Source organism: Drosophila ananassae, chromosome 3R (assembly GCF_017639315.1).
Source record: "Drosophila ananassae strain 14024-0371.13 chromosome 3R, ASM1763931v2, whole genome shotgun sequence".
Classification (NCBI taxonomy): domain Eukaryota; kingdom Metazoa; phylum Arthropoda; class Insecta; order Diptera; family Drosophilidae; genus Drosophila; species Drosophila ananassae.
In genome coordinates this window covers 23,802,336-23,823,879 of record NC_057930.1, presented here as the reverse complement: position 1 = coordinate 23,823,879, position 21,544 = coordinate 23,802,336, and the positions used below count along the sequence as shown (strand labels likewise).

Sequence of the window (21,544 nt, the reverse complement as noted above, 5' to 3'; positions counted from 1 at the left end):
GCTTAGGGCAAGATATGATTACAGGAAAGAAATAAAATGTGTTTGGTGAAAATTTTAAGTCAAGATGCGTTAAACGAAGCAGAAGGACACCGAAATAGACCACGAATTGAGCTGTAAGGGTATTCTCCGGGTCTTCCACCCGAAGCCCCGCAGGCAGTTCTCAATTCAATTTATCCGCATTTCAATTTCCTTTCATTTTACGCTTGAATCTGTCCCGTCCAGGCCAATTGGATCATCAAAGCTCAACCACAAACAGCAACACATACTCGCCTTTTTATTTATGTATCTGCCTTGGAGAATATTCTCATATTTTTGGCGATTTTATTTGCAATTCGGAGTTCATTGTACTCGGCTGGTCCTGACAAATGAGCTTCGCCTCCGGAGTTAGTTATGATAAATTATGGCCGGCTATTTGAGTGCCAGCCAAGTCCTTCGCCAAGACAAATATCTCTTCTGCTCTGCCATTTATATTTTTAGATTTTTTTGTATAGATTATACTTAATCTCTAGATATTTTTGATTAGAAAATATATTTAAAAGCTATATAATAAGTGCAAGGAAACTATTCTAATTAGGTGTAGTATCAAGTAACCTACCTTTCATCATCATTTCATTAATCTACTTCAAAGTTTTCTCTCTCGGCTTTGCCGCATGTATTCATCTACATTAACATTTTAGCTTGGCATTTTAGCATTCCGTTCTTTTTAGCCCTTTCTGCTCTGACTTGGCTATTTTTAAAATGAGATTTTGGCGAAACAAATTGCAGCTACTTGGCCTGGCGGGAAAAAATCCCAGTAATTAGACAAGTAATTAGTGAGGATTTTTCAAACGAGCTGCGAAGAACGGAGAACGTCCAAATGGGTAAGATAAATTCGCTTAGTGCAGTTACTTAGCCGAAAAAAAAATTCCAAAAAAATAAATGGAAATGATGGAAACATATGTTACCAGGCAGTCACATGCATATATTGCCAAAAAGAAAAAAAAGGTGGAAAATTCTTGCCATAATACTCGACACTTCTGCACCTTTTGTGGGGCGCATATAATGCTAAAATATTATACCGATATTATGCAAATTTTTATTGTTTTCCAGACGAATCAGACGGGTGAGGGGATAGCTGAAAAAAAAAGCAAACGACACAGGACGAAGGATGAAGGTTGAAGGCTCATGGCTAAAGGGATTTGGTGCGTGATGAAATTAGGATAATTTAATAGATTACGCCTGGCGTTGATTTTTCACGGCACTCTCGCTTTGGTCGTCTCTGCAGAGCCAGAAAGGGCACATCATGCATTATACATAATACATAATGTATAATACATAATACCTGCTATGTGCCGTCTGAGCGTATTGATTGCATTTACCTTGTGCCGCCTGGGCATTGTTGTCTGGCTTTCTGGCCCCAAAATGACACCGTCCCCCCAGCCAGGCCTTCCCTTAATGTGCCACCCCCTGTGTACTTTTTAGATTTTCGGATTTTCGTTTTTTTGGGGGTTTCATTTTTTCTAACCTTCACGTCTCAAAGATGGCTTTTGGCAGGCAACTCACGTAGTTTTGAGACGCATTTCGTCACCTGAACAAAAGCCTCGATGACTGCAGCTCAGATTTCCCGTTGCCGAGGACGATGGGAAGGTCCTTCAAGTAGCCATTTGTGTGCTGGTCCGGTAATACTTGTTAAATTGTTATTCTATGCTAAGTACATCCAATTGTTCATACTTCGGTGTTGAAAGACGGCGTTTTTTCAGGGGTTACTTTTTTTATTGGTTTAATGCTAAGAGATGGATGAAGGGATTTATCGGATTTATTGGCTTTGGGCGCCAATATTTAAACAAGATTTAAGCAAAGGGTTATGCGTGATTTCAACATTTATTGGGCTTTCCAAATAAATCCATATTTATTATTATTTTTTTCCGAGGAAGAGATATATGTGTATAAATAAATAAACAAATCCCATGCAATCAGTTGCGAGTGTAAACATACAATTTAAAATACATACATATTTTATGGATTCATTTATCGTCTCCTCCAGCAACTAGTCCTGTCTTTTTCCGATAGTAGTACTTTTAATCCGCTTTACCTGTTGACTTTTTGTTCATTTCGAGCTTTCGGCATCGTGTTTACCTTTTTTTTGTTGCACATTTCATTTTCAGTTTGGCAGTAAATTGCTGGCATTTCATTTTCATACTCGTTGGCCGTTGTTTGTTAATATTGTGCCTAGTGCGGCCCGATATAAAGTCAATTTATGCAATATAATGAACTGTAAACCGGTAAACTGTCATCACTGTCTCTGCCATCCTTACATATTGCCATTTAAACGTGGCCGGCCGAGGAGTGGATTCCCACATGCAGGCATTTTTGTATTTATTGATTTAATATCGGGCTGCTGCTTGCCTGCGGCCAATTTAATCATCATTTGTAGGAAATAATTAAAATTTACAATGCAGACAGAGCCAGGACAGAAACAGAGACAGAGGCGGAGTTTTCGATCTCTTGTGGGATATATTTTAATATGCAGCAATAACAGCGGAGTCTATAGAGAAGGAATGATGGCCAGGAGGGCAGAAGCCGACAACTTAATGAGGAGGATACTGCCTATAAGGATATGTCTGTTATTTTTCCATTTATAATTTTTATTAAATTTTAATGTAAACTAATTTGATTCGCCCCTCGCATAAACCTGTCACTAATCCAGCCTGATTTGCAATTGTTGCATTTTGGATTCGGCCACTTTAATTTGAATTAGTGCTTTACATTTTCACACTTGCCGTCGCTCATAAATAATGCAACTCCCCCTTTTCGGGTTGGATTGGGATATAAAGTGTATTTATGCGACGATTTTCTCCCCTTTGTTTGTTTTTGGCCTTTATGGTGCATTCAAATATCTAAATACGCATACACTCTGTGCTGTTAGTGTTGTTCTGTGGCTGTTTCTGGTAAGTGCCATTTCAAGCTCATTAGTGGCCATAATTAGCCAGCGGAGTTTATGGCCCACAGACACTGGGCGAAATGCAGACACATTGAAGGCACAGACCCAACTACTTACAGTGCTCACTAAAAATACTCGGCATGTGCATTCCTCTGGTCTCGGCCTGCCAGACCGTTGAGTCCACTATACAGATACAGTTTTTTTTATTCTATATCCCTAATCCCTGCCATAGCACTTAAATCCGAAAACATTCACGCCAAACACAATCGAGAAATCGATTCCTATTGTGACACTGACACAGTTCAATTTCACACGGCTTACCTATTGCCATTATCCTCGATGAACGAGGGAGGCACCCAGGAGCCCTATGAGTACCACATGTTCCCCATTGTCAAATGTAATCTCCTCCTGGAAAAAAGGAGGAAGACAAAGCCAGGAGGGGGGGAAGCTGCAAAACTTTGCACACACACTCGAAACATAAAATAAAAAGGGCATGTGTTCGCACACACATAAACAACAACAAAAAACACACACTAAAATAACAAACAGACAAACAAACCGAACTGTGAAGATACTTTTCGGCTACCCTCGAATTACAATTTGTTTCTTTTGGCATTACGCTTTAAAAAATTGTGGGTTTTGCCAAAAGATTGAATTTTTTGGAATGAGAAAAAACCATCAGGGCTATGGAACAAATGATAAGTAGTTTAAAAGAAAAGAATTTTTGTTTTTTTATATACAAAATCAATGACTACTATTATACAGAATATTATACAAATTTTCCTTTTAATTTTTATAAATTAAAAGGAAAGAGTATATAAATGTTAACTATGAAGTACTCTACATTTTCGTAATGCTACTTTTTTCTCATTGCCAAAGGTATCCAAGGGAAGGCGGGTAAAGATGCTGGAAGGGACTCGCCAACTTTACGGCTCCGCGTATTACAAACTGAAACATGTGTTTATTGTCCGACAGTCTTGTGGGCTCCCCGAGTTTCTGCAAACAAAATAAAAAATAATAAAAAAAAAAGAGAAGTGCCAGCAAATTTTTATTTTCGTTGTCAGAGTGGCGACTGCAACACTTCAAGTGACACTGCAGACACTCGTTTTTCCCTTCCCCGTTCCTTAATTTTCCCCTTCCTTGAGTTTTTTTTTTTAGCAAAGTTAGTTTGTTATTTTTTTTAGTAAGCTATGGCTGCTGTTTCTGCTAGTTTTTCGCCGGCTTTGTCATTAACAAATGGCAAATTAAATTGTGCTTAAATTTGCTTGCCAAAATGAAAGGGGGAGATAAAGGTAAGGATATAGGAAATACATTTTTAGACTTTAAGTCAAAGGACTCTCCTTCAACTTCTAGCTCTGCAGCTGTCTGGAATTTAAAACAAAACCCAACTTTCTCCCGTAATGCCGTTAATAGGCCCTTATCCTTCTTAATCCAAGGCACCAGTCGAAAGGAAAAGTTAACAGAAAACAATTCCATCCCAGTCCCCTTTCTATTTTCTTTAATCCTCAGAAATCTGAGCCAAGAATTAAACTTTTTTTGAACTGTGTAAATTACCATTTGATTTAGCATTTCTGCTTCGATTTCATTCAGCTTCTGCAGGTTTCTTGGGGAAATGTCTCTGGTGAAAAACCCTTGTCAAAAATATTTGTGACAGGCCGCAAACTTTGCGCTTAAAAATAAATCAAAACTTTGCATTCCACCATCATTTCCCCACTTCCCTTCAGGGTTTCCCTTTAGATAAATAAATGCTGATAATTCGTATATATACATACGTTTTCTTTATTTTTGCATATGTCAACTTTTTTCAAAGGGCCCAGAGAGTCTTGCCGGCCTCAACTTAGTATCGGGCCAAGATATGGAAAATTTTGTCATCACTCAGAATCTTAGACTGATAAGGATTTTTGCTCCATCCGACTCGGTGTTTCAGATTTAAAAGTCGCTTATCAGCGGTCGGCATATGGTTTCTAAATCTAAAAATAAAAAAGAAACAAAAATTGAAGAGAAATATAAAAAATAATGCCTTATCCATACTCACAGTTCTCTATAGCCTTGACTTTAGACAACTTTTTTTTTTAAATTTTGAACTAATTCCATTGTGACATTTTGAATATTATCCGAATAAACTTTTCCTGCAACATTGTTTGAAGGGCTAGAAAATAATATAAACTTGTTACATTAAAAATCACTCTTATTATAAATCTACTTACTTTTTCATACAATTTGGAGAGTACCACCAGCCAAATTTAAAATGCTGTGCACATTGGAGCTCTTCATTCGTAGTGGCCTTGAACATGGTAGAAAATTTTTTTCCCTTCATATTTTTCATAATATTGCCAGCCGTTCCAGTATACGTTCCTAGAGATATAATTTGGTAGCGATCATCGGATCCTCTGATCTTAAAACGGTTATAAGATGCAAATTTAGTGCCATTCCGGCCTGTAAGATTGATGTTAAGAGTGTAGCTCCCAGTGGATGTCATCTTGTGAATGTTTTCAAGGCCTATGAAAAAGACCTCAGCCCTTTTATGACAATCAGGAATATTTGGGGAATTAGGGAAAAGCTGATCATGTCCGAATCCCTTTTTGTAATCGTTTATTTCTTTGTTGAAGCTATTATTACATCTCTGTACGTTCCACTTCAATAATGGAATTCGTGTTGAGTGTTGAATTCCTTTAGTCTCCAATTCTGTAGCTAGCGTATTGAATTCTTTCTTGATCTTATTCACCACTAATTTATGGTTTATGTTTTGAGTGAAGACTGTAATGTTTTGCCTATACCGTGTTATTTTCCTAGACACCTTTCTCATAAAGATACTTCCACGCTGAATTATCTCCTCCTGACGTAACTCTTTTTTAATTAATTCTAAACTCGGTATTATACGATCATCACTTTCTGTCACATTTTTAGATTCTAGTTTGTCGCTTATCGTAGAAAGAAGGTTTTTTATTTCCAGATGCCATGTACTCAAGATATGGGCTGGATTCGGGTCTTTTTCTTTCAATTCCTTGTTCCACAGTTTTACTTGGCAATCTTGGTTTTCGTCACGAATTTTGTAACAGCTATCCCTTTCTATTTCCCACAAACTTAGAAGTTGACTTTTATTTCCGAGGACCTCTAATTTGTTTATTTCAAAATCTATATTTTTAAGCTCATCGTCCTTTTGTTTTATATCCGAATCAATGTTTTTAAGTTGGCTTAGAATTTTCTCTTGAGATATATTTTTTTGATTTTGTGATTGTTCAACTAAAAAGCATTGTATTTCTTTTTCCTCTAATTGTTCTTTAAGCTTATCAACTTCCTCTTGTCTCATTTTAATATCACGTTTTAAGTCATAGTTGTCAGATTCCAAATCCATAACTAGCGCTTCTAGTTTTTCCAACTCTTTCTTTTGTTTTTCCCAATCCTGGGGAAGTCTTGATATTTCTTCATCTAATATTTTTAATTCTTCGTCATGTTTTGCGATTTCCTCTTCATAAATATTCATTTGCTTCAGCAGTTCTTCTCGGTTGGGTCTGGTTTTCTCAATGGTGCACAGAACTTCAATGGAAAAAAATCCAAGAAGGCCACTAATAAAAAAATATTTAAACATATTCAGCGAAGCTGAACAACACACAGAGCACGAGGTTCAAGAGGAAACTGAAGCTTTATCCACGATTTTTTTCTATAAATATTACTGTTGCTATAAGCAATACAATCCAAAGTTTTGTTTCCATAAAGATTTCATCCACTGACTAATCATTCAAGATAACTGAGTTCGCTCACTTACACAATGGAAGAACTCTATTAAAAAATAATTATTTTTGTATGTATTGAATTCTAAAATAGTATTTTAATTCTGTGTGTAAACAAGCCACAAAATACAAATATTCTTACAAAATCAATCATTCTAGATTGACTTTTGAAAGTCAACAAGCTGCGCAAAAATTGATGAAGTCTGAAACGCTTTTAAGCTGCCAGGAGCAAACTTTCCTGACAACACATTCATAAACTTTTGAACCCTTCAAATCGTTATTTATATGTAAACAATTCAATTGCATAAATATGTCAAAAGGATACAATTTTCGTCACCGAAAAAGAAATAACTTTTATTTTTGGGGCAAAGGAAGAAATAATTTCAAACAATTTGATTCAATCAGGGTCGTAACGATATCGAAACTGGAAACGGAAAATGCCTTTGTCACCTTTATAAGCATAGAAGTTTGCCAAAAAGTTATTTTAACATTTTCCTTTTTTCGCCATCTACCGCCATTTTCTACTCTTGAGTTTTCTTCATTGTTTGCTCTTGAAGAAAAATGCGTTTTTCATGCTAATGTCAAACCTTAATAGATGGCTCCAGCCCCACCGGATGGTTTATTCCACTTATTCAGCTCCCAAATCCTTGCACCCCCGCCGAACATGTGTTCTGAGATTTTCCTGTGGCATTTCCATTTTGGGGACAAGCTTAAGGTTGGGGCCGGAATTGCCTGAGTTATTTCACTCTAGAGGGTTTTTTAGTCAGCCCTATTTTATTGAGGAGGCGTGGTTTCTCAAATGGACCAAGTCATTAAAGGCAATTGGCCTTAAACTTATTTCTCTTCTCTAAAAAGGAAATCTTTAAATAAGTCAGAGTTAGTCATTACCTTGAAACGAATTTTTTTTTTCAACAACTTTTGTTCCCAAAACCCAATTAGCTTCATTCAATAGAAACCTGTGCTTACCAATTGATTTGGGCTTTCATACCTTGCACTGCACTGCTTGTTTATCCACAGTATTGACCACAGTATTGGCCTCCCATAATGAAAACAATAAACATAACTCGGCTCTGAAAATGTGGCCAAGGCAAGAAGGCCGCAAATAAGCAAATAAACTCAAGAAAATACCTCAGACCAACCAAGAGAAATGCAACAGCTGCGAAGGCTATATGGAAAATTGCCAAACAAAGATCATTTTGAAATATATTTCCATATATTGTGATGACGTCTTTTTTACGGCATATTTACTTTTGTTTGTTGATGTGGCACAAAAAATATTTATTAACTAGCCAGCAACAGAAACAGAAATGTTGACTTGTTCCGACCGCAGAGGACAGGAGGTCGGAGTGCCAGGACAAGCATTGGGATTTCAGCATACTTGCACTGGATTCGAGTTTCGGGAACAGTTTGGACAGGACAATTGATGGACAAACATATTAGATATGTATATGTATATATAGATATATATAAACGGGACGGGATAGTGTGTGTATTTGCGTGCGACCAAACACAGACATAGTCCAGTTAACTGAAACACATACACGACAGTTATTTGCTTTTATGGCAGACTGAGCCTGTCCGCCCCCAGCCCTTGGCCCCGGCTCCTGTCTGAAATCTGGACATGTTGTGTACGTCAGTTGGTTGAACAGTTTATCCTGCATATAAACTTCAACAGCAAACACAACATGCTCTCCGGTTTAGGCCATAGTCTGTGCCCCATACCCCATCATCCCTCAGCCCACATTCCGCCGGCCAACAACTATTTCCGCTTACTGGTAAACAAATCCCAGCCAGCAAAACAAAGGAAGTACAACGCTACGTATACGCAATATTGGCAGTTTGCATATTATTGGAGATTCGTCATTGAATTGACGGATTGAAGGGGATAAATTGAAGGATGGAGTAATGTCTTTAGTCGAGTCTCATTTAATATGTTGACAAGTTGATAAATTGTTTTCCCGACTACAGATATCGCCATTGGGTAAACCTTTGATTGGGCAGGGAATTAAACGGCTAGTGGATAATATAACTATATCTTTTTACAAATATTTTTTTTTTCGCCACAAAGGATATTTTCAAGAGGGTGCCAAGCGATAAAATTGATTGAAAAAACCCCATAAGCGGCATAAAAACGAAGATGTCACCAGCTGTCGAACGAAATCTTAATATTTGATGTCGAAACACGCAGTGTGGCAGCAGCTGTGACCCCAATAGGATGCCAAGGATACCACATTCCCACCCATTCAACCCACTCCATGACTTTTTTCCATACAAAATGGCAAACATTAGCAATTTAATGCATTGGCCAAAATAAAATGCATAAATTTGATATGCTAAATTAAACCTGGAAAAAGGTTTCGAGTTTAAGTGGACGAGGTCCTGCATACAAAATCAGTTGGGCTTTGTTGATTATAACGATGCTGATGATGGACCCGCCTTGATTTTCATGTGATTTAGATGGGCCTGGAATGAGTGGTGGGCGGAAGGACCTTTGTTGGCTGTAAAACGCCAAAAACAATTTAATGCTTCATTGATAACCGCACATACATGCCTATATAGCGGCTATATATGCGAGTCCTGTGACTGACAGCACAGACATATCTTGGTTTTGCTTTCTTTCCGATTCACTTTTTCTTTTTTGTGGCCCCCAAAACATGTCAAACGGAATCGAAATGAAAGAAAGTAAAATAAAATACAACGCAACTGTGCGATAAACATATGAAAAATGCACATGCGGTGAGCCAAGTTCAATTCCAGAGGCCAAAAGTTTACGCCACTTAATAGAACTTGACGCAAATTCAATTACAACATTTCGACCTCTTACCACACATCCTTTCACACACACTCGCACACCCAGCAACTCCCCGGAAAAACTTGCAAAGAAATTTGCGGAAAAACGCCGGCAGTCAACTTTTACTCCAGGCAGCGGTTTCATTTTTTCCCGATACCCTTATTGGGGGGAGGATATCTTTATTAAATAAGTAACTGGAAATAAATAGAAGTTTGTAGTATTTAATTTTAGGTAATAGGCTTATCTTGAATAAATATCTTAGAAGCCTGGTTTAATTTCTAAAGAGTACTCCGAGTTCTTTATAAAAAATTATATTCTCCCCCATTGTTTCCCAATATCTGTAAACGTTGTCGCGCCAAAAACCGGGGGTTTCCCTCCGAAATCGAAATCAGGGAGTTTGGTTAACCGGAGAAACTCCATTTGGAATTGAAGTTTTTCTTGGCTTGAGGTCCTGCGGACAGGATTCTCCTACTCTGGCTTTATTTCACTGCAATTAGCAAATAAAACTTGGCATATTTTCGGAGGCTAAATGAGGCGTGGTTGGCTTGGTCGGGCGGTTGACTTGAAAAACTTTTGCAATCACTTTCGCTTGCATTCCTTATTGGCCAAGGGAAAAAGGATTCGAACGCCGCCTTGGGTCAACTTGAAAGTCAACAGAAAAGGATTCAGGATATCTCCTCCTAAACAGTTGGAAAACTTTTCGTTTTCTATTGATGAATTGTAAGTGTGAGTGTCACTGCGTAGAAGGAAATGCATAAAATTAATTAAAAGAAGTTACTCTTCAAAGTTTCCCGGAAATATAACACTTAAAAGTAAAATAAAATCACACAATTTTTATTTTGAGTCTTAATTCAAACATATCGCCACCTGGTGGAAGCCCTACGAACCCGATTCAGTATTTTACTTACTGGTTTTGGTATTTTACATTGTGTCTGAGTTGTTGCTGTTAGATGGCGCTGCTAAAAAAAGATATATTTTTATTTTTTAAAATATATATTCAACATTGTTTAACTAAAATTATTCGAAATTGTATTTTTTAAAACTAAATAAAATAATAATAATTTATAATGTGTATATTTTAACTCTATCTTGTGCCGCAGTGCCACCTTTGTAAGGAATGTAAAGAACAAATTTTCTATATTTCCGAATTTAAAAATATTTTAATGAACTTTTGATTCAAACAACAGAAAAAAAGCGGCCATTTCCGGCCACGTGTTAGCTTATCCTGTTAGCCGTTCAAAGTCACCAAAAACCGAATTTGAATTCGGCCGATAATTCTGGAATTTCTGGTGCAGTTCAATGCATCTACGGGTATAAATACGTGACATCCAAAGCAACTGACGCTAACAATGCAGTCGCTCGGCAAATTCGGAGTGGCACTGACCTTTGTGCTGGTCTTGTTTCTACTAGCCAGCAATGTGGAATCGAAAAAGAAACGTCGCCGAGTGGAAATCCGCATCAACAGGGAAACGAATCACACGAAAATACTCAAAAGCCTGAAGAACCAACAACTAGTCATCGAGAACAAATTGCAATTGACTTCCACTTCGGAAGACACAAGTTCAGTGGGCATAGAAAGTCTGATAAACTCCTATAACACTGAGTTCTATGGCGATATTCAGATAGGCTGCCAATCCTTCAAAATACTCTTCGATACCGCATCTGCGAATCTCTGGGTTCCCTCGTCACAGTGCAAAGAGCCAGTGTGCTTCCAACACAATCAATACAATTCCAGCAAATGCAGTTCCTACATAGCCAATGGCACCTCCTTTCAAATACAGTATGCCACACGAGTCACCGAGGACGTCATTCTCAAAGGATTCCTCTCCACGGATACATTAGAAATAGCAGGACTAACCATCAAAGATCAGACCTTTGCCGAAATAGTTACGTTGCCCGAAAGTGTTTTCAATCGATCGCATTTTGACGGAATTCTTGGACTGGGACTGGAGCAGATTGCCATCGGAGGGGTGACTCCTCCGTTTAATAATATGATCGCCCAAGGACTCGTCGATCAGCCAATTATATCGCTGAGTCTCACACGAAATGCCTCGGACCCGAGCAACGGTGGAAAACTGCTGCTGGGAGGCTCAGACCCCACTCTCTACAGTGGATGTCTGACCTATGTCCCCCTCTCTGTTGTCGGATACTGGCAGATCACGGTGGGCAGCTTCAGTTTGGGCTGCAATAAGGTGATCTGCTCCAAATTTGAGGCCATCATCGATGCCGGAACATCGCTGATCGTGGTGCCATCATGTGCCCTCAAGAAAATCAACAAAATCCTGGGCATCAAGTCCTCCGATAAACGTGATGGAGTTTACACGATCAACTGCAACAAGGTCTCAAGTCTGCCCGATATCACCATCAATATTGGAAGGAAAGACTTTACTCTGAAGCCCTCCGACTATATTCTCAACTACAGCGGTACCTGCGTATCGGGATTCACCAGCTTGGCCCAAGGAACTCAAGACATCAATATCGGAAGTGAGGATAATTGCTGCAGTCCCTGGGTTCTGGGAGACGTCTTCCTAAGCACCTTTTACATTCAACTCGATTATGAATACAAACGAATCGCTATAGGATCTAGAGTGACAAACTATTCCACCTCCAGTTGCTCATAAGTCTTTAATTTTGTTTTAAATTTTTAACATTATTTATGTTTGGTGAAGGGGTAGATTATGGAATGACTTTTATTTTGTAATTAGAGGGATTTGGTTCATAAGCTTATTAACAATTAAACTATTAAATTAAACTAAACTATCTGATTTATTTGTTTGTAGTATACCGACGTCTCTTATCAATTGATTACCACATTTTCATTCGAATTTTTAATGGTTAATTTTGCAGACTTATTATCGGAAAGCTCATTCTATTGTTTACAGTTCTTATATTTTGGCAAGATCGATAAGCTCTATCGATCAAAGTTGATATCTTGTCTGGCATGTCTAATCGATTTTTTGATGATTCAACTTGGTCTTTACGCCAATCTTATAAAAGGCTGTGGCCGAATGGGGCTCTTTAGTCTAGTCCCAGACACAAAAGGGGACCAATCTTATTTCCCAAAAAACTGCAAGTTTTTAATCAAAATGTTCAAGTGTTTGATCCTGCTGGTTGTCTTGGCCGTGGTCAGTGCCGAGATCCACCGCATCAAAATCCACAAGACACAGCCCAAGAAGAGCCACCATGTAGCGCGTCACATTGCCAAGAAGGTGGCCATCCATGTCCTGAAGCACGAACTCCGCCACTGGGTGGGAGAAACCTTCAACTACGATGATGGCTATGACTACAGCAACGATTACCCCAACCAGGACACGGACTACACCAACGAGGAGCTGGGCAACTCGATGAACATGTACTACTATGGCGAGATTAGTATTGGCACTCCGCCCCAGTACTTCAATGTGGTGTTCGACACTGGCTCTGCCAACCTGTGGATTCCCTCGGTCCAGTGCCTGTCCACCGACGTGGCCTGCCAGCAGCATAACCAGTACAACTCCAGTGCCTCCTCGACCTTCGTTGCCGTGAATGAGAACTTCACCATAGAGTACGGAACTGGCAGTGTCAAGGGCTATCTGGCCACCGATACGGTCACCATCAACGGCCTGGCCATTACCGGTCAGACTTTCGGAGAAGCCATCTCCCAGCCGGGCAGCAGCTTCACCGACGTGGAGTTCGATGGCATTCTGGGCATGGGCTTCCAGCAGATCGCTATTGACTATGTAGTGCCTCCGTTCTATAACCTCTACGAGCAGGGGCTTATCGACCAGCCAGTTTTCGGTTTCTACCTTGCCAGGAACGGCACATCCGACGAGGGTGGACAGTTGACCCTGGGCGGCACCGATTACAACCTCATCGACGGTGACCTAACCTACGTGCCCGTTACCAAGCAGGGCTACTGGCAGTTCGCCGTCAACCAGATCACCTGGAACGGCACCGTAGTGTCCGGACCAGTCCAGGCTATTGCCGACACCGGCACCTCCCTGATTGTTGTCCCCGCCGATGCCTACACCAAGATTAATGAGCTGATTGGCGCCATTTACATCCAGGGCGAGTGGTACGTCCCTTGCTCCACCGTGGACTCTCTGCCGGTGATCACCTTCAACTTCGGAGGCACCAACTTCGACCTTCCCCCTTCGGTCTACATCCAGACCTACAACGAGGGCGAATACGACAGCTGCGTCTCCACCTTCAGCTACATTGGCACCGAGTTCTGGATCCTGGGCGACGTGTTCCTGGGTCAGTTCTACACCGAGTTTGACTTTGGTCAAAATCGCGTCGGTTTCGGAAATCTGGCTTAGACAAAAAGGAACTAAAACAAATATATTCATTAATCGATATTTATATTTAAACAAGCGCGAATGAAACGAATAATAAATGCTTTAAAATGTTACATTTTTAAAACTAAATGGGTTTTGGGAGAATTTTAATAATAAAAATCTAATTTTAAACTAAATTGGAGAGGCTGTTTAGAATCAAACAAATATGCTGAAAACATAATTTCGAGTTTCAAATCAATCAATTTTCAAACATTGTTTGATAGTAATTACTCAATGTTAGTAATTACTCAATTTGTTAATTTTTCAAAACGCTTTCCGTTCAAGATAAGATTTGCAAGTTTTTGAATAATGCCTAATTTGTTTATAAAAAAATGGTTCTTGTTATCTTTTGATAACTTTTTTTTTTACCTCAGAGGTATAATTTTTTAAATAATATCGAAATATGTAATGGATTTACCCTGCTTACCCTGACACCTTAAAGTGTACAAAAATTTTAAAAATAATTAACAATACCTTTTAAAATTTAATATTATTATATTGTACGTATGATATTGTTAAATCGTACCTATGAAATATATATAGGAGTAGATATATAGGTATATAGATATTGGGAACTTGCCCTTAAGCTGTTTAAGTAATAAGATAAGATATAAAATTGGCAATTTCCAACACATATGAGTGATAGCTTTGTTTACTACAAACTTTCTCTTTATTGACAAAATGATAAATTTACGTTGTCTTCTAACTGGCATTAATATCTCTTTCTTATCTCGAAAACTAAATCAATTAAATGTATTTACATAAACTTTTCCCATTCAACTGGCTCCTTCGTGTGCCGTGAGGAAAACTGATAATCGAACGAACTGACCATCGATCACATCTGATACCTCCGTCGGCACATTTTATGGATCGCTTCTTGGTGCTCCATTTTGGCACGAACTCTAACCATATATAAGGCTGTGCAAAATGCTTTTCTTCAGTCCAATTTCAGACTAAGCTAAAAACATACCTCCAAAAAACATGAAGTGGTTGGTCCTTTTCACCATCTTGGGTTTGGTCCTGGCTGCCCAGGCCGGCAGGAAGGCGCGCATCGCCCGTCATGTGGCCAAGAAGGTCGCCATCCACGTGATCAAGCACGAACTCAAGCACTGGGTGGGCGACGTCGTCAACTACAAGGATGCTTCTCCAGTCTACCAGCTGCCTGCCTATGGGGATGACTCCTCCGACTCCGACGATGACAGTGAGCTGAAGGAACTGAGCGTGAACCAAATCTCCATCGATGGCACCGTGGTGTCTGGCCCTGTTAAGGCCATCTCCTCCGCCGACTCAGCCACCCTCCTGGTTGCTCCTGCCGCTGCCTATGCCCAGATCAACCAGCTCATTGGCGCCGTCTTTGTCGATGGCCAGTACTACGTCCAGTGCTCCTCCGTGAAGTCCCTGCCCGTGATCACCTTCAACATCGGAGGCACCAACTACGAGGTTCCCTCCTCCGTGTACATTGAGAGCACCACCGAGGGAAAGGTCACCAGCTGCACCTCCACCTTCAGCTACATTGGCACCGACTTCTGGATCCTGGGCGGCGATGTCTTCCAGGCTTAGATCACTACAAAATTTAACCAAAAAATGATATTACGATAAATGCGGCATTATAAATATAAATACTTAAATATTTAAATTTAATACTTATTCAATGAACTAAATGCACATTTTTATACCCTTGCAGAGGGTATTATAATTTTGGTCAAAAGTGTGCAACGCAGTGAAGGAGACATCTCCGACCCTATAAAGTATATATATTCTTGATCAGGATCACCTCCTAAGTCGATATGAGCATGTCCGTCTGTCCGTCTGTCCGTTTCTACGCAAACTAGTCTCTCAGTTTTAAAGCTATCGAGTTGAAACTTTGCACACACCCTTCTTTCCTTTGCAGGCAGTATATAAGTCGGAACGGCCGGGATCGGTCGACTATATCCTATAGCTGCCACATAACTGATTGATCGGAAATGCCATAACTTTGGTGTTTTTTAAGTTAGAGTTAAGTTTTTTTAGGTTGGAACTTTCCACACATGTTATATTTGACCAAAAAATCTTGTGTGCAAAATTTCATAAGGATCGGCCGACTATATCCTATAGCTGTCATAGAACGATCGAAATTGGCATAACTTTGATGTTTTTTAAGTTAGAAAGATGGGATTTGGTACAGATTACTCTTTTGGCAAAATAAATCGATATGCCAAATTTCATAAGGATCGGCCAACTATATTAATTAGCGGACTGCGACTGAACTGCAAGGGTATATAAACTTCGGCTCCGCTCGAAGTTAGCTTTCCTTTCTTGTTTTAAATACTTTTGTCCAATAAATCCTTGCTATCGATTAAGACGAATTTTCGGGAACTATACTCAAGACTACTTACTTGCCATTGCTATTCTTAGTACAGTTGGTAGAAGAGTACAGTTGGTGGGTCCTGCATGTGGCCAAGAACATTGCCCTAGATGTCCTAAAAGCAGGACACAAGGTGGAACTGCGCGCCCTGAATTTAACGACCAGTACTTGGACTTTAGCTCTATGGAGTCTTTTATGCTCCAAATAAATATAACCACGTTGGTTAATAACTATTAATATTTATTAAAGATAACTGCATGAATAGTGTGGATACAAAGATTTGGTGGAATGTATATGTTGTCAATATTAAGATGATTTCTTGAAGAGTGAAGCTTCTTGTAGCGAGTAGTTTTTTAGTATGCCCAAAGGGATTTTAGATACTATGGCGAAAAAGAATTTATTCGTTGCAATTTCAAATTGTGTCGGTTGACTCGCCACAGTACTCCCCCCTAGACTTCATGGTGCAAAGCGAGCAGGGAGTCTAATTGTACGCCGGGGTCTTGGAGGTGAGGTTGTTTCCGGTGACTCTCCAAGAGCCTGTAGGTCTGGTCCTTTATTTGGTGGTTCCAACGTTGAGCTTTTGTCTGTTGGCTGTTGCATTATTATGAAGGCGGGCTTGAGGCGGTCCACTGATACTTTGACTGGACGTCCAGCGACGGATATGGTGAAGTGTTTGTCGTTCCTTTCGATGACTTCAAATGGACCGTCGTATGGAGGTTGAAGTGAAGTGCGTACGGCATCATTTCGTAGGAATACATGTGAGGTGGTTTCCAATTCCTTAAATATAAATGGTTTGGAGGTGTCATGATGAGCTGTTTGTGCTGGACGGATCTCTTGCATGATTTTTTCCAATTCTTTGGCATATTCCGTTTGGGATTGTATTTTGTTTGATTGGTGGAAAAACTCTCCCGGCAACCTGAGCGTAGTTCCGTATACTAGCTGTGCGGGTGTTGCTTGAATGTCCGGTTTGTAAGCTGTGCGAAGTCCTAAAAGAATTATTGGTAGTTTCTGTGGCCAATTTGCATGGTTTTTGCACATGATGGCAGCTTTTAGTGTTCGATGCCAGCGTTCGATGATTCCGTTTGCTTGTGGATGATATGCGGTTGTACGTAGGTGATCGATTCCCAGTAGCCTTGATAATTCATTGAATAGCCTCGATTCGAATTGTCTGCCTTGATCCGTTGTGATTCGAGCCGGTATGCCAAATCTGGAGATCCAGGAGCGAATGAGGGCGGATGCTACGGTATCGGCTTGCATGTCTTCAATAGCGATGGCTTCTGGCCACCTCGTGTACCGATCTATAATGGTGAGGCAGTATCTGTACGGGCCAGATTGTGGTAGTGGTCCAATAAGATCCAGATTGATGTGCTCGAATCTTTGGTTGGGTAGTGTAAAGTTTTGAAGAGGTGAGCGAACGTGACGGGTGATTTTTGATCTTTGGCAAGGAATGCAGTGTTTTACGAACTCGGAGATTTCTTTGTGCATGGAGGGCCAAACGAATCGTTGTTTTAAAAGTTTTATAGTTGCCTTAACTCCACCGTGTGCAATGTTATGTAGCTTCTCGATGATTGTGTTTCTAAGCGGCTGTGGTATGAAAGGCCGTACGCTAGAAGTAGATATATCGCAAATTAGTGAGTGATGTGTATGAGGAATATTTACTGCTTTTAACTGAAGAGAGCTGGTGTTGGAATTGAGTAGTTTTTGGAGTTCTGGACAGCGTAATTGCGCATCGCTTATTTCATTATAATTAATGCAATTATCTCCGATGGCTTCGATGCGGGAAAGCGTATCTGCGGTTGTATTTTCGTCTCCTCTTACGTGTGTTATAGATGTGGTAAATTGTCCTATGAAATCCAATTGGCGAAGTTGTCGCGGGGATGCTTTTTCGGGTTTTTGATCGAAGGCGTATACTAAGGGTTTGTGGTCTGTACGGATGTGAAAAACCCTGCCTTCCAGCATGTGGCGGAAATGTTTTATTCCGAGGTAAATTGCTAGGAGTTCCCGATCGTATGTGCTATATTTTCGTTGTGTTTCTGAGAGCTTAATGCTGAAGAATCCCATTGGTTGGTATTCCGAGTTGATGACTTGATGTAGAACCGCTCCCACTGCTATGTTGCTCGCGTCTGTGCTTAGCGAAAGGTTTGCGTTCGGTGCAGGATGTGCCAATAGTGCAGCTTGTGCTAAAGAATTTTTGCAACTGTTGAATTTGTCGATTGTTTCTGTTGTCCAGTTGATTGGGGTGGAATCGTTTTTCTTATTGCCTGGTATAAGCTGCACTAGTGGAGCTTGATGTTGAATAGCATTGGGGAGGAATCGTCTATAAAAGTTGATCATTGCGAGGAATCTTCGTAATTCTTTGGCCACCTTGGGTAAGGGGAAATTTGTAATGGCGTTTACCTTGGTTTGTAGAGGTTTAATACCCTGGTGGTTAATTTTATGTCCTAGGAACTCAATTGATTCTTTTCCGAAACTACATTTGCTGGGGTTTATCGTGAGATTGTACTCTTGCAGTTTCTCGAAAACTTGGCGCAGATGGATATGATGTTGTTGTATGTTGGCCGATGCGACTGCTATATCGTCGACGTAAACAAAGACAAAGTCTAAATCCCTGAATGCTGTATGCATATAGCGTTGAAATGTTTGAGCTGCGTTACACAGTCCAAATGTCATGTGTGTGAATTCAAACAGACCAAAAGGAGTTGTTATGGCCGTTTTAGGGATGTCTTTAGGTTCTATTGGAATTTGATTGTATGCGCGGTTGAGATCGATCTTGGAGAAAATAGTTTTTCCATAGAACACGTGTGTGCAATCTTGTATGTGTGGTAGTGGATACCGGTCCGGTATGGTTTGCGCATTGAGGGCGCGGTAGTCACCGCATGGTCTCCATTCACCAGTAGGTTTTCGTACCATGTGTAAAGGTGAAGCATATGGGCTTTTAGAAGGTCTGCATACTCCCATGTCCATTAAATATTGGAACTCGTTCTTTGCTGCTCGGAGTTTCTCTGGGGTCAGTCTTCGTGGTCGCGCGAAGGGTGGTGCTCCTTTGGTGTCGATGACGTGGGTGACGCTAGTTGTTGACGATGGACGATGTGTGATTGTGTTGAATTGTGTGATGTCTTTGAATTCCTCCAACAGTTGAGCGAATGCGTTGGATGTGTTGAATGTTTTAATAATTGATGAATTTTGATGTGTGTGGATACCACAGCATGTCAAGCGTGTTTTGGCATCAACTAACTTAGCCTCCTTGATGTTGACAAGAAGGTTGTAGTGGTGTAGAAAATCGGATCCAATGATTGGAGTATTGGTATCAGCAATAACGAAGTTCCAAGTGTAAGGACGACGTAGTCCTAGGTCCAGTGTCAAGCGGATGGTGCCGTATGTTTTTATTTCTGTGCCGTTCGCTGCAAAGAGTGTATGGCGATTGGCGTTTTGTATATTCTTGTGAATAGTACTGTATGGAATGATCGAAACGTCGGCTCCTGTATCGACTAAAAATTTTCTCCCAGATTGGGCGTCTGGTACAAAAAGTCGGTTGCAGTAAGAGATTCTGTGAACATTAATTTGGAATGCTTGATGATAAGAAGAGGCGAAATTACTTAATCCGTCAAGGCTGCCTCCTGATCCTCTGACGGTTGCATTTAGTTTTTTTGGTCGTCCTCGTTGAACGCTGTAAAGGAGCATGGTTGGCTGCAACGCTGTGCATCTCTGCCGTACTTGTTGTGGTACCAACACAGTTGTTGGGACGATCTATCGTTAGAAGGTGCATTGTTGCGGTAATAATTTTGGGGTCGCTGATTATTTCTGCCACGCGTTTGATTGTGATTAAGTAACTGTCCCAGTTTGTTGTTAATCTGCTGCAGAGCCTTGTCGTTATCGTCGAGTCGTTTGGTCAGCGTTATGACGCGTTCTTCTTGATGAGACTGCTGTTGTTTGCTTTTTGAAAAAGCATATACGTGGTCAGACGCATCGTCGTTTAAGGAATCCATAACCGCATCGGCTGCTTTTGCAAGTTCTGAGAGTTTGGTCTGCGGTGAGCTTCCTATCATGCCGACAATTACCGCGCGTACGGGAGGAGGCAAACGTTTGATCCAGTAGCGTCGTACTACTGATTCGTCGCAGGTTGCCTTGGTTTGCTGCAGTTGGCAGAGTAAGTGGCTTGGGCGGCTGTCGCCGAGCTGAATTCCCGTTGCAAGTCGGTCCAAACGTACCATTTCCGAGTCCGTAAACTTTGAAAGGATCGCTTCCTTTAAGGTGGAGTAAGGGGCAGTTTCGGGTGGATTGTTCACAAGATCGTGTACTTGTTCCAGGTATTTGGGGTCTGCGTAGGCGATGACTGCAGCGAACTTTTCCTGTTCTTTTCGTGCACCAAGTCCTTGTAGTGCGAACCAACTTTCTAACTTCGTGAAGAACATTTCTATGTTTGTGATTGATTGTAAATTTGGGAACGGCATCTTTCCAAATACGGATTGGATCATGGCTGTGCTAGTGAATTGCGCAGCGTCTTGCGCGTCAGCGAAGTCTTCGTTTTCGGCCATGTTGTGAAATACTTGTGTGTATGTACTCAAGACTTTGATGTGATTTGAAATTGTTCTAGTTGTCGAGGGTCACCAATTATGGAGTCTTTTATGCTCCAAATAAATATAACCACGTTGGTTAATAACTATTAATATTTATTAAAGATAACTGCATGAATAGTGTGGATACAAAGATTTGGTGGAATGTATATGTTGTCAATATTAAGATGATTTCTTGAAGAGTGAAGCTTCTTGTAGCGAGTAGTTTTTTAGTATGCCCAAAGGGATTTTAGATACTATGGCGAAAAAGAATTTATTCGTTGCAATTTCAAATTGTGTCGGTTGACTCGCCACAGCTCCATTAAGTTTGGTAACTGGAGGAACATGGACAAAAACGATGAGGATTTCAGCTTCGAATATGAGTCCTTCCTGAACAATGACAGCGAAATAAATACATAGATATGTGTATTAAATATGATTGGTTAAATATTCTCTGATTAAATATAATAAGTGTTTAATATGATTTAAAATATCATCTTTTGTGGATGATCATTTAATTGGACGGTTGAATTAAATTTTGTTGATATGGCTAAAATAAATAAAAATTTACTAAAGCATACTTTTAGTACATTTGAAAAAAATTTCGTTACGACTTATTTTCCTTAACTTTTATGTTATAGATATATTTGCTGGCATTAATTAATTAACTCGATATTGTGTCGCAAAGCTCACAAAAACAAGACAGTGTTGTACAACGAGAAATTCATATAGATTAACAGAGTGCTGTTACGCGCATGTCGCAAATATATTTTAAAAAATATTAAATTATTTCAAAATATATTTTAAAAACAAATTAAACTTTTACAAAATAATTAAATTTATTTGAATTAATGGTGCCTATTATGCTATAGGCATAGAACGATTTCAA

The 21,544-nt window shown here is 40.0% G+C and overlaps 3 protein-coding genes across 3 annotated transcripts; 2 read left to right on the top strand and 1 right to left on the bottom strand.

The window, feature by feature from the left end:
- Positions 1–4,681: 4,681 nt before the first annotated feature.
- Positions 4,682–6,553, bottom strand: LOC26515568 (myosin-2 heavy chain, non muscle-like). The gene is made up of 3 exons (XM_032451615.2): positions 5,128–6,553; positions 4,956–5,069; positions 4,682–4,890 (listed from the first exon to the last, which is right to left on the bottom strand). Exons 1-2 carry the CDS (start codon positions 6,507–6,509, stop codon positions 4,976–4,978), a joined length of 1,476 nt encoding a protein of 491 aa, XP_032307506.1. The 5' UTR covers positions 6,510–6,553; the 3' UTR covers positions 4,682–4,890; positions 4,956–4,975.
- Positions 6,554–10,790: 4,237 nt separating this feature from the next.
- LOC6497996 (lysosomal aspartic protease) lies at positions 10,791–12,199 on the top strand. The gene has a single exon (XM_001961828.4). The coding sequence runs from the start codon at positions 10,792–10,794 to the stop codon at positions 12,061–12,063; it is 1,272 nt and encodes a 423-aa protein (XP_001961864.1). The 5' UTR covers position 10,791; the 3' UTR covers positions 12,064–12,199.
- Positions 12,200–12,448: 249 nt separating this feature from the next.
- On the top strand, positions 12,449–13,832 carry LOC6497997 (lysosomal aspartic protease). Its single transcript, XM_001961829.3, has one exon. It carries the CDS (start codon positions 12,451–12,453, stop codon positions 13,738–13,740), a length of 1,290 nt encoding a protein of 429 aa, XP_001961865.2. The 5' UTR covers positions 12,449–12,450; the 3' UTR covers positions 13,741–13,832.
- The last annotated feature ends 7,712 nt before the right edge of the window (positions 13,833–21,544 follow it).

Coding starts and splice junctions, on each gene's coding strand:
- LOC26515568 (XM_032451615.2), bottom strand. CDS start 6,509: ATGTTTAAATATTTTTTTATTAGTGGCCTTCTTGGATTTTTTTCCATT. Junction 5,070..5,127: donor TCTCCAAATTGTATGAAAAA/GTAAGTAGATTT, acceptor ATTATTTTCTAG/CCCTTCAAACAATGTTGCAG.
- LOC6497996 (XM_001961828.4), top strand. CDS start 10,792: ATGCAGTCGCTCGGCAAATTCGGAGTGGCACTGACCTTTGTGCTGGTC.
- LOC6497997 (XM_001961829.3), top strand. CDS start 12,451: ATGGGGCTCTTTAGTCTAGTCCCAGACACAAAAGGGGACCAATCTTAT.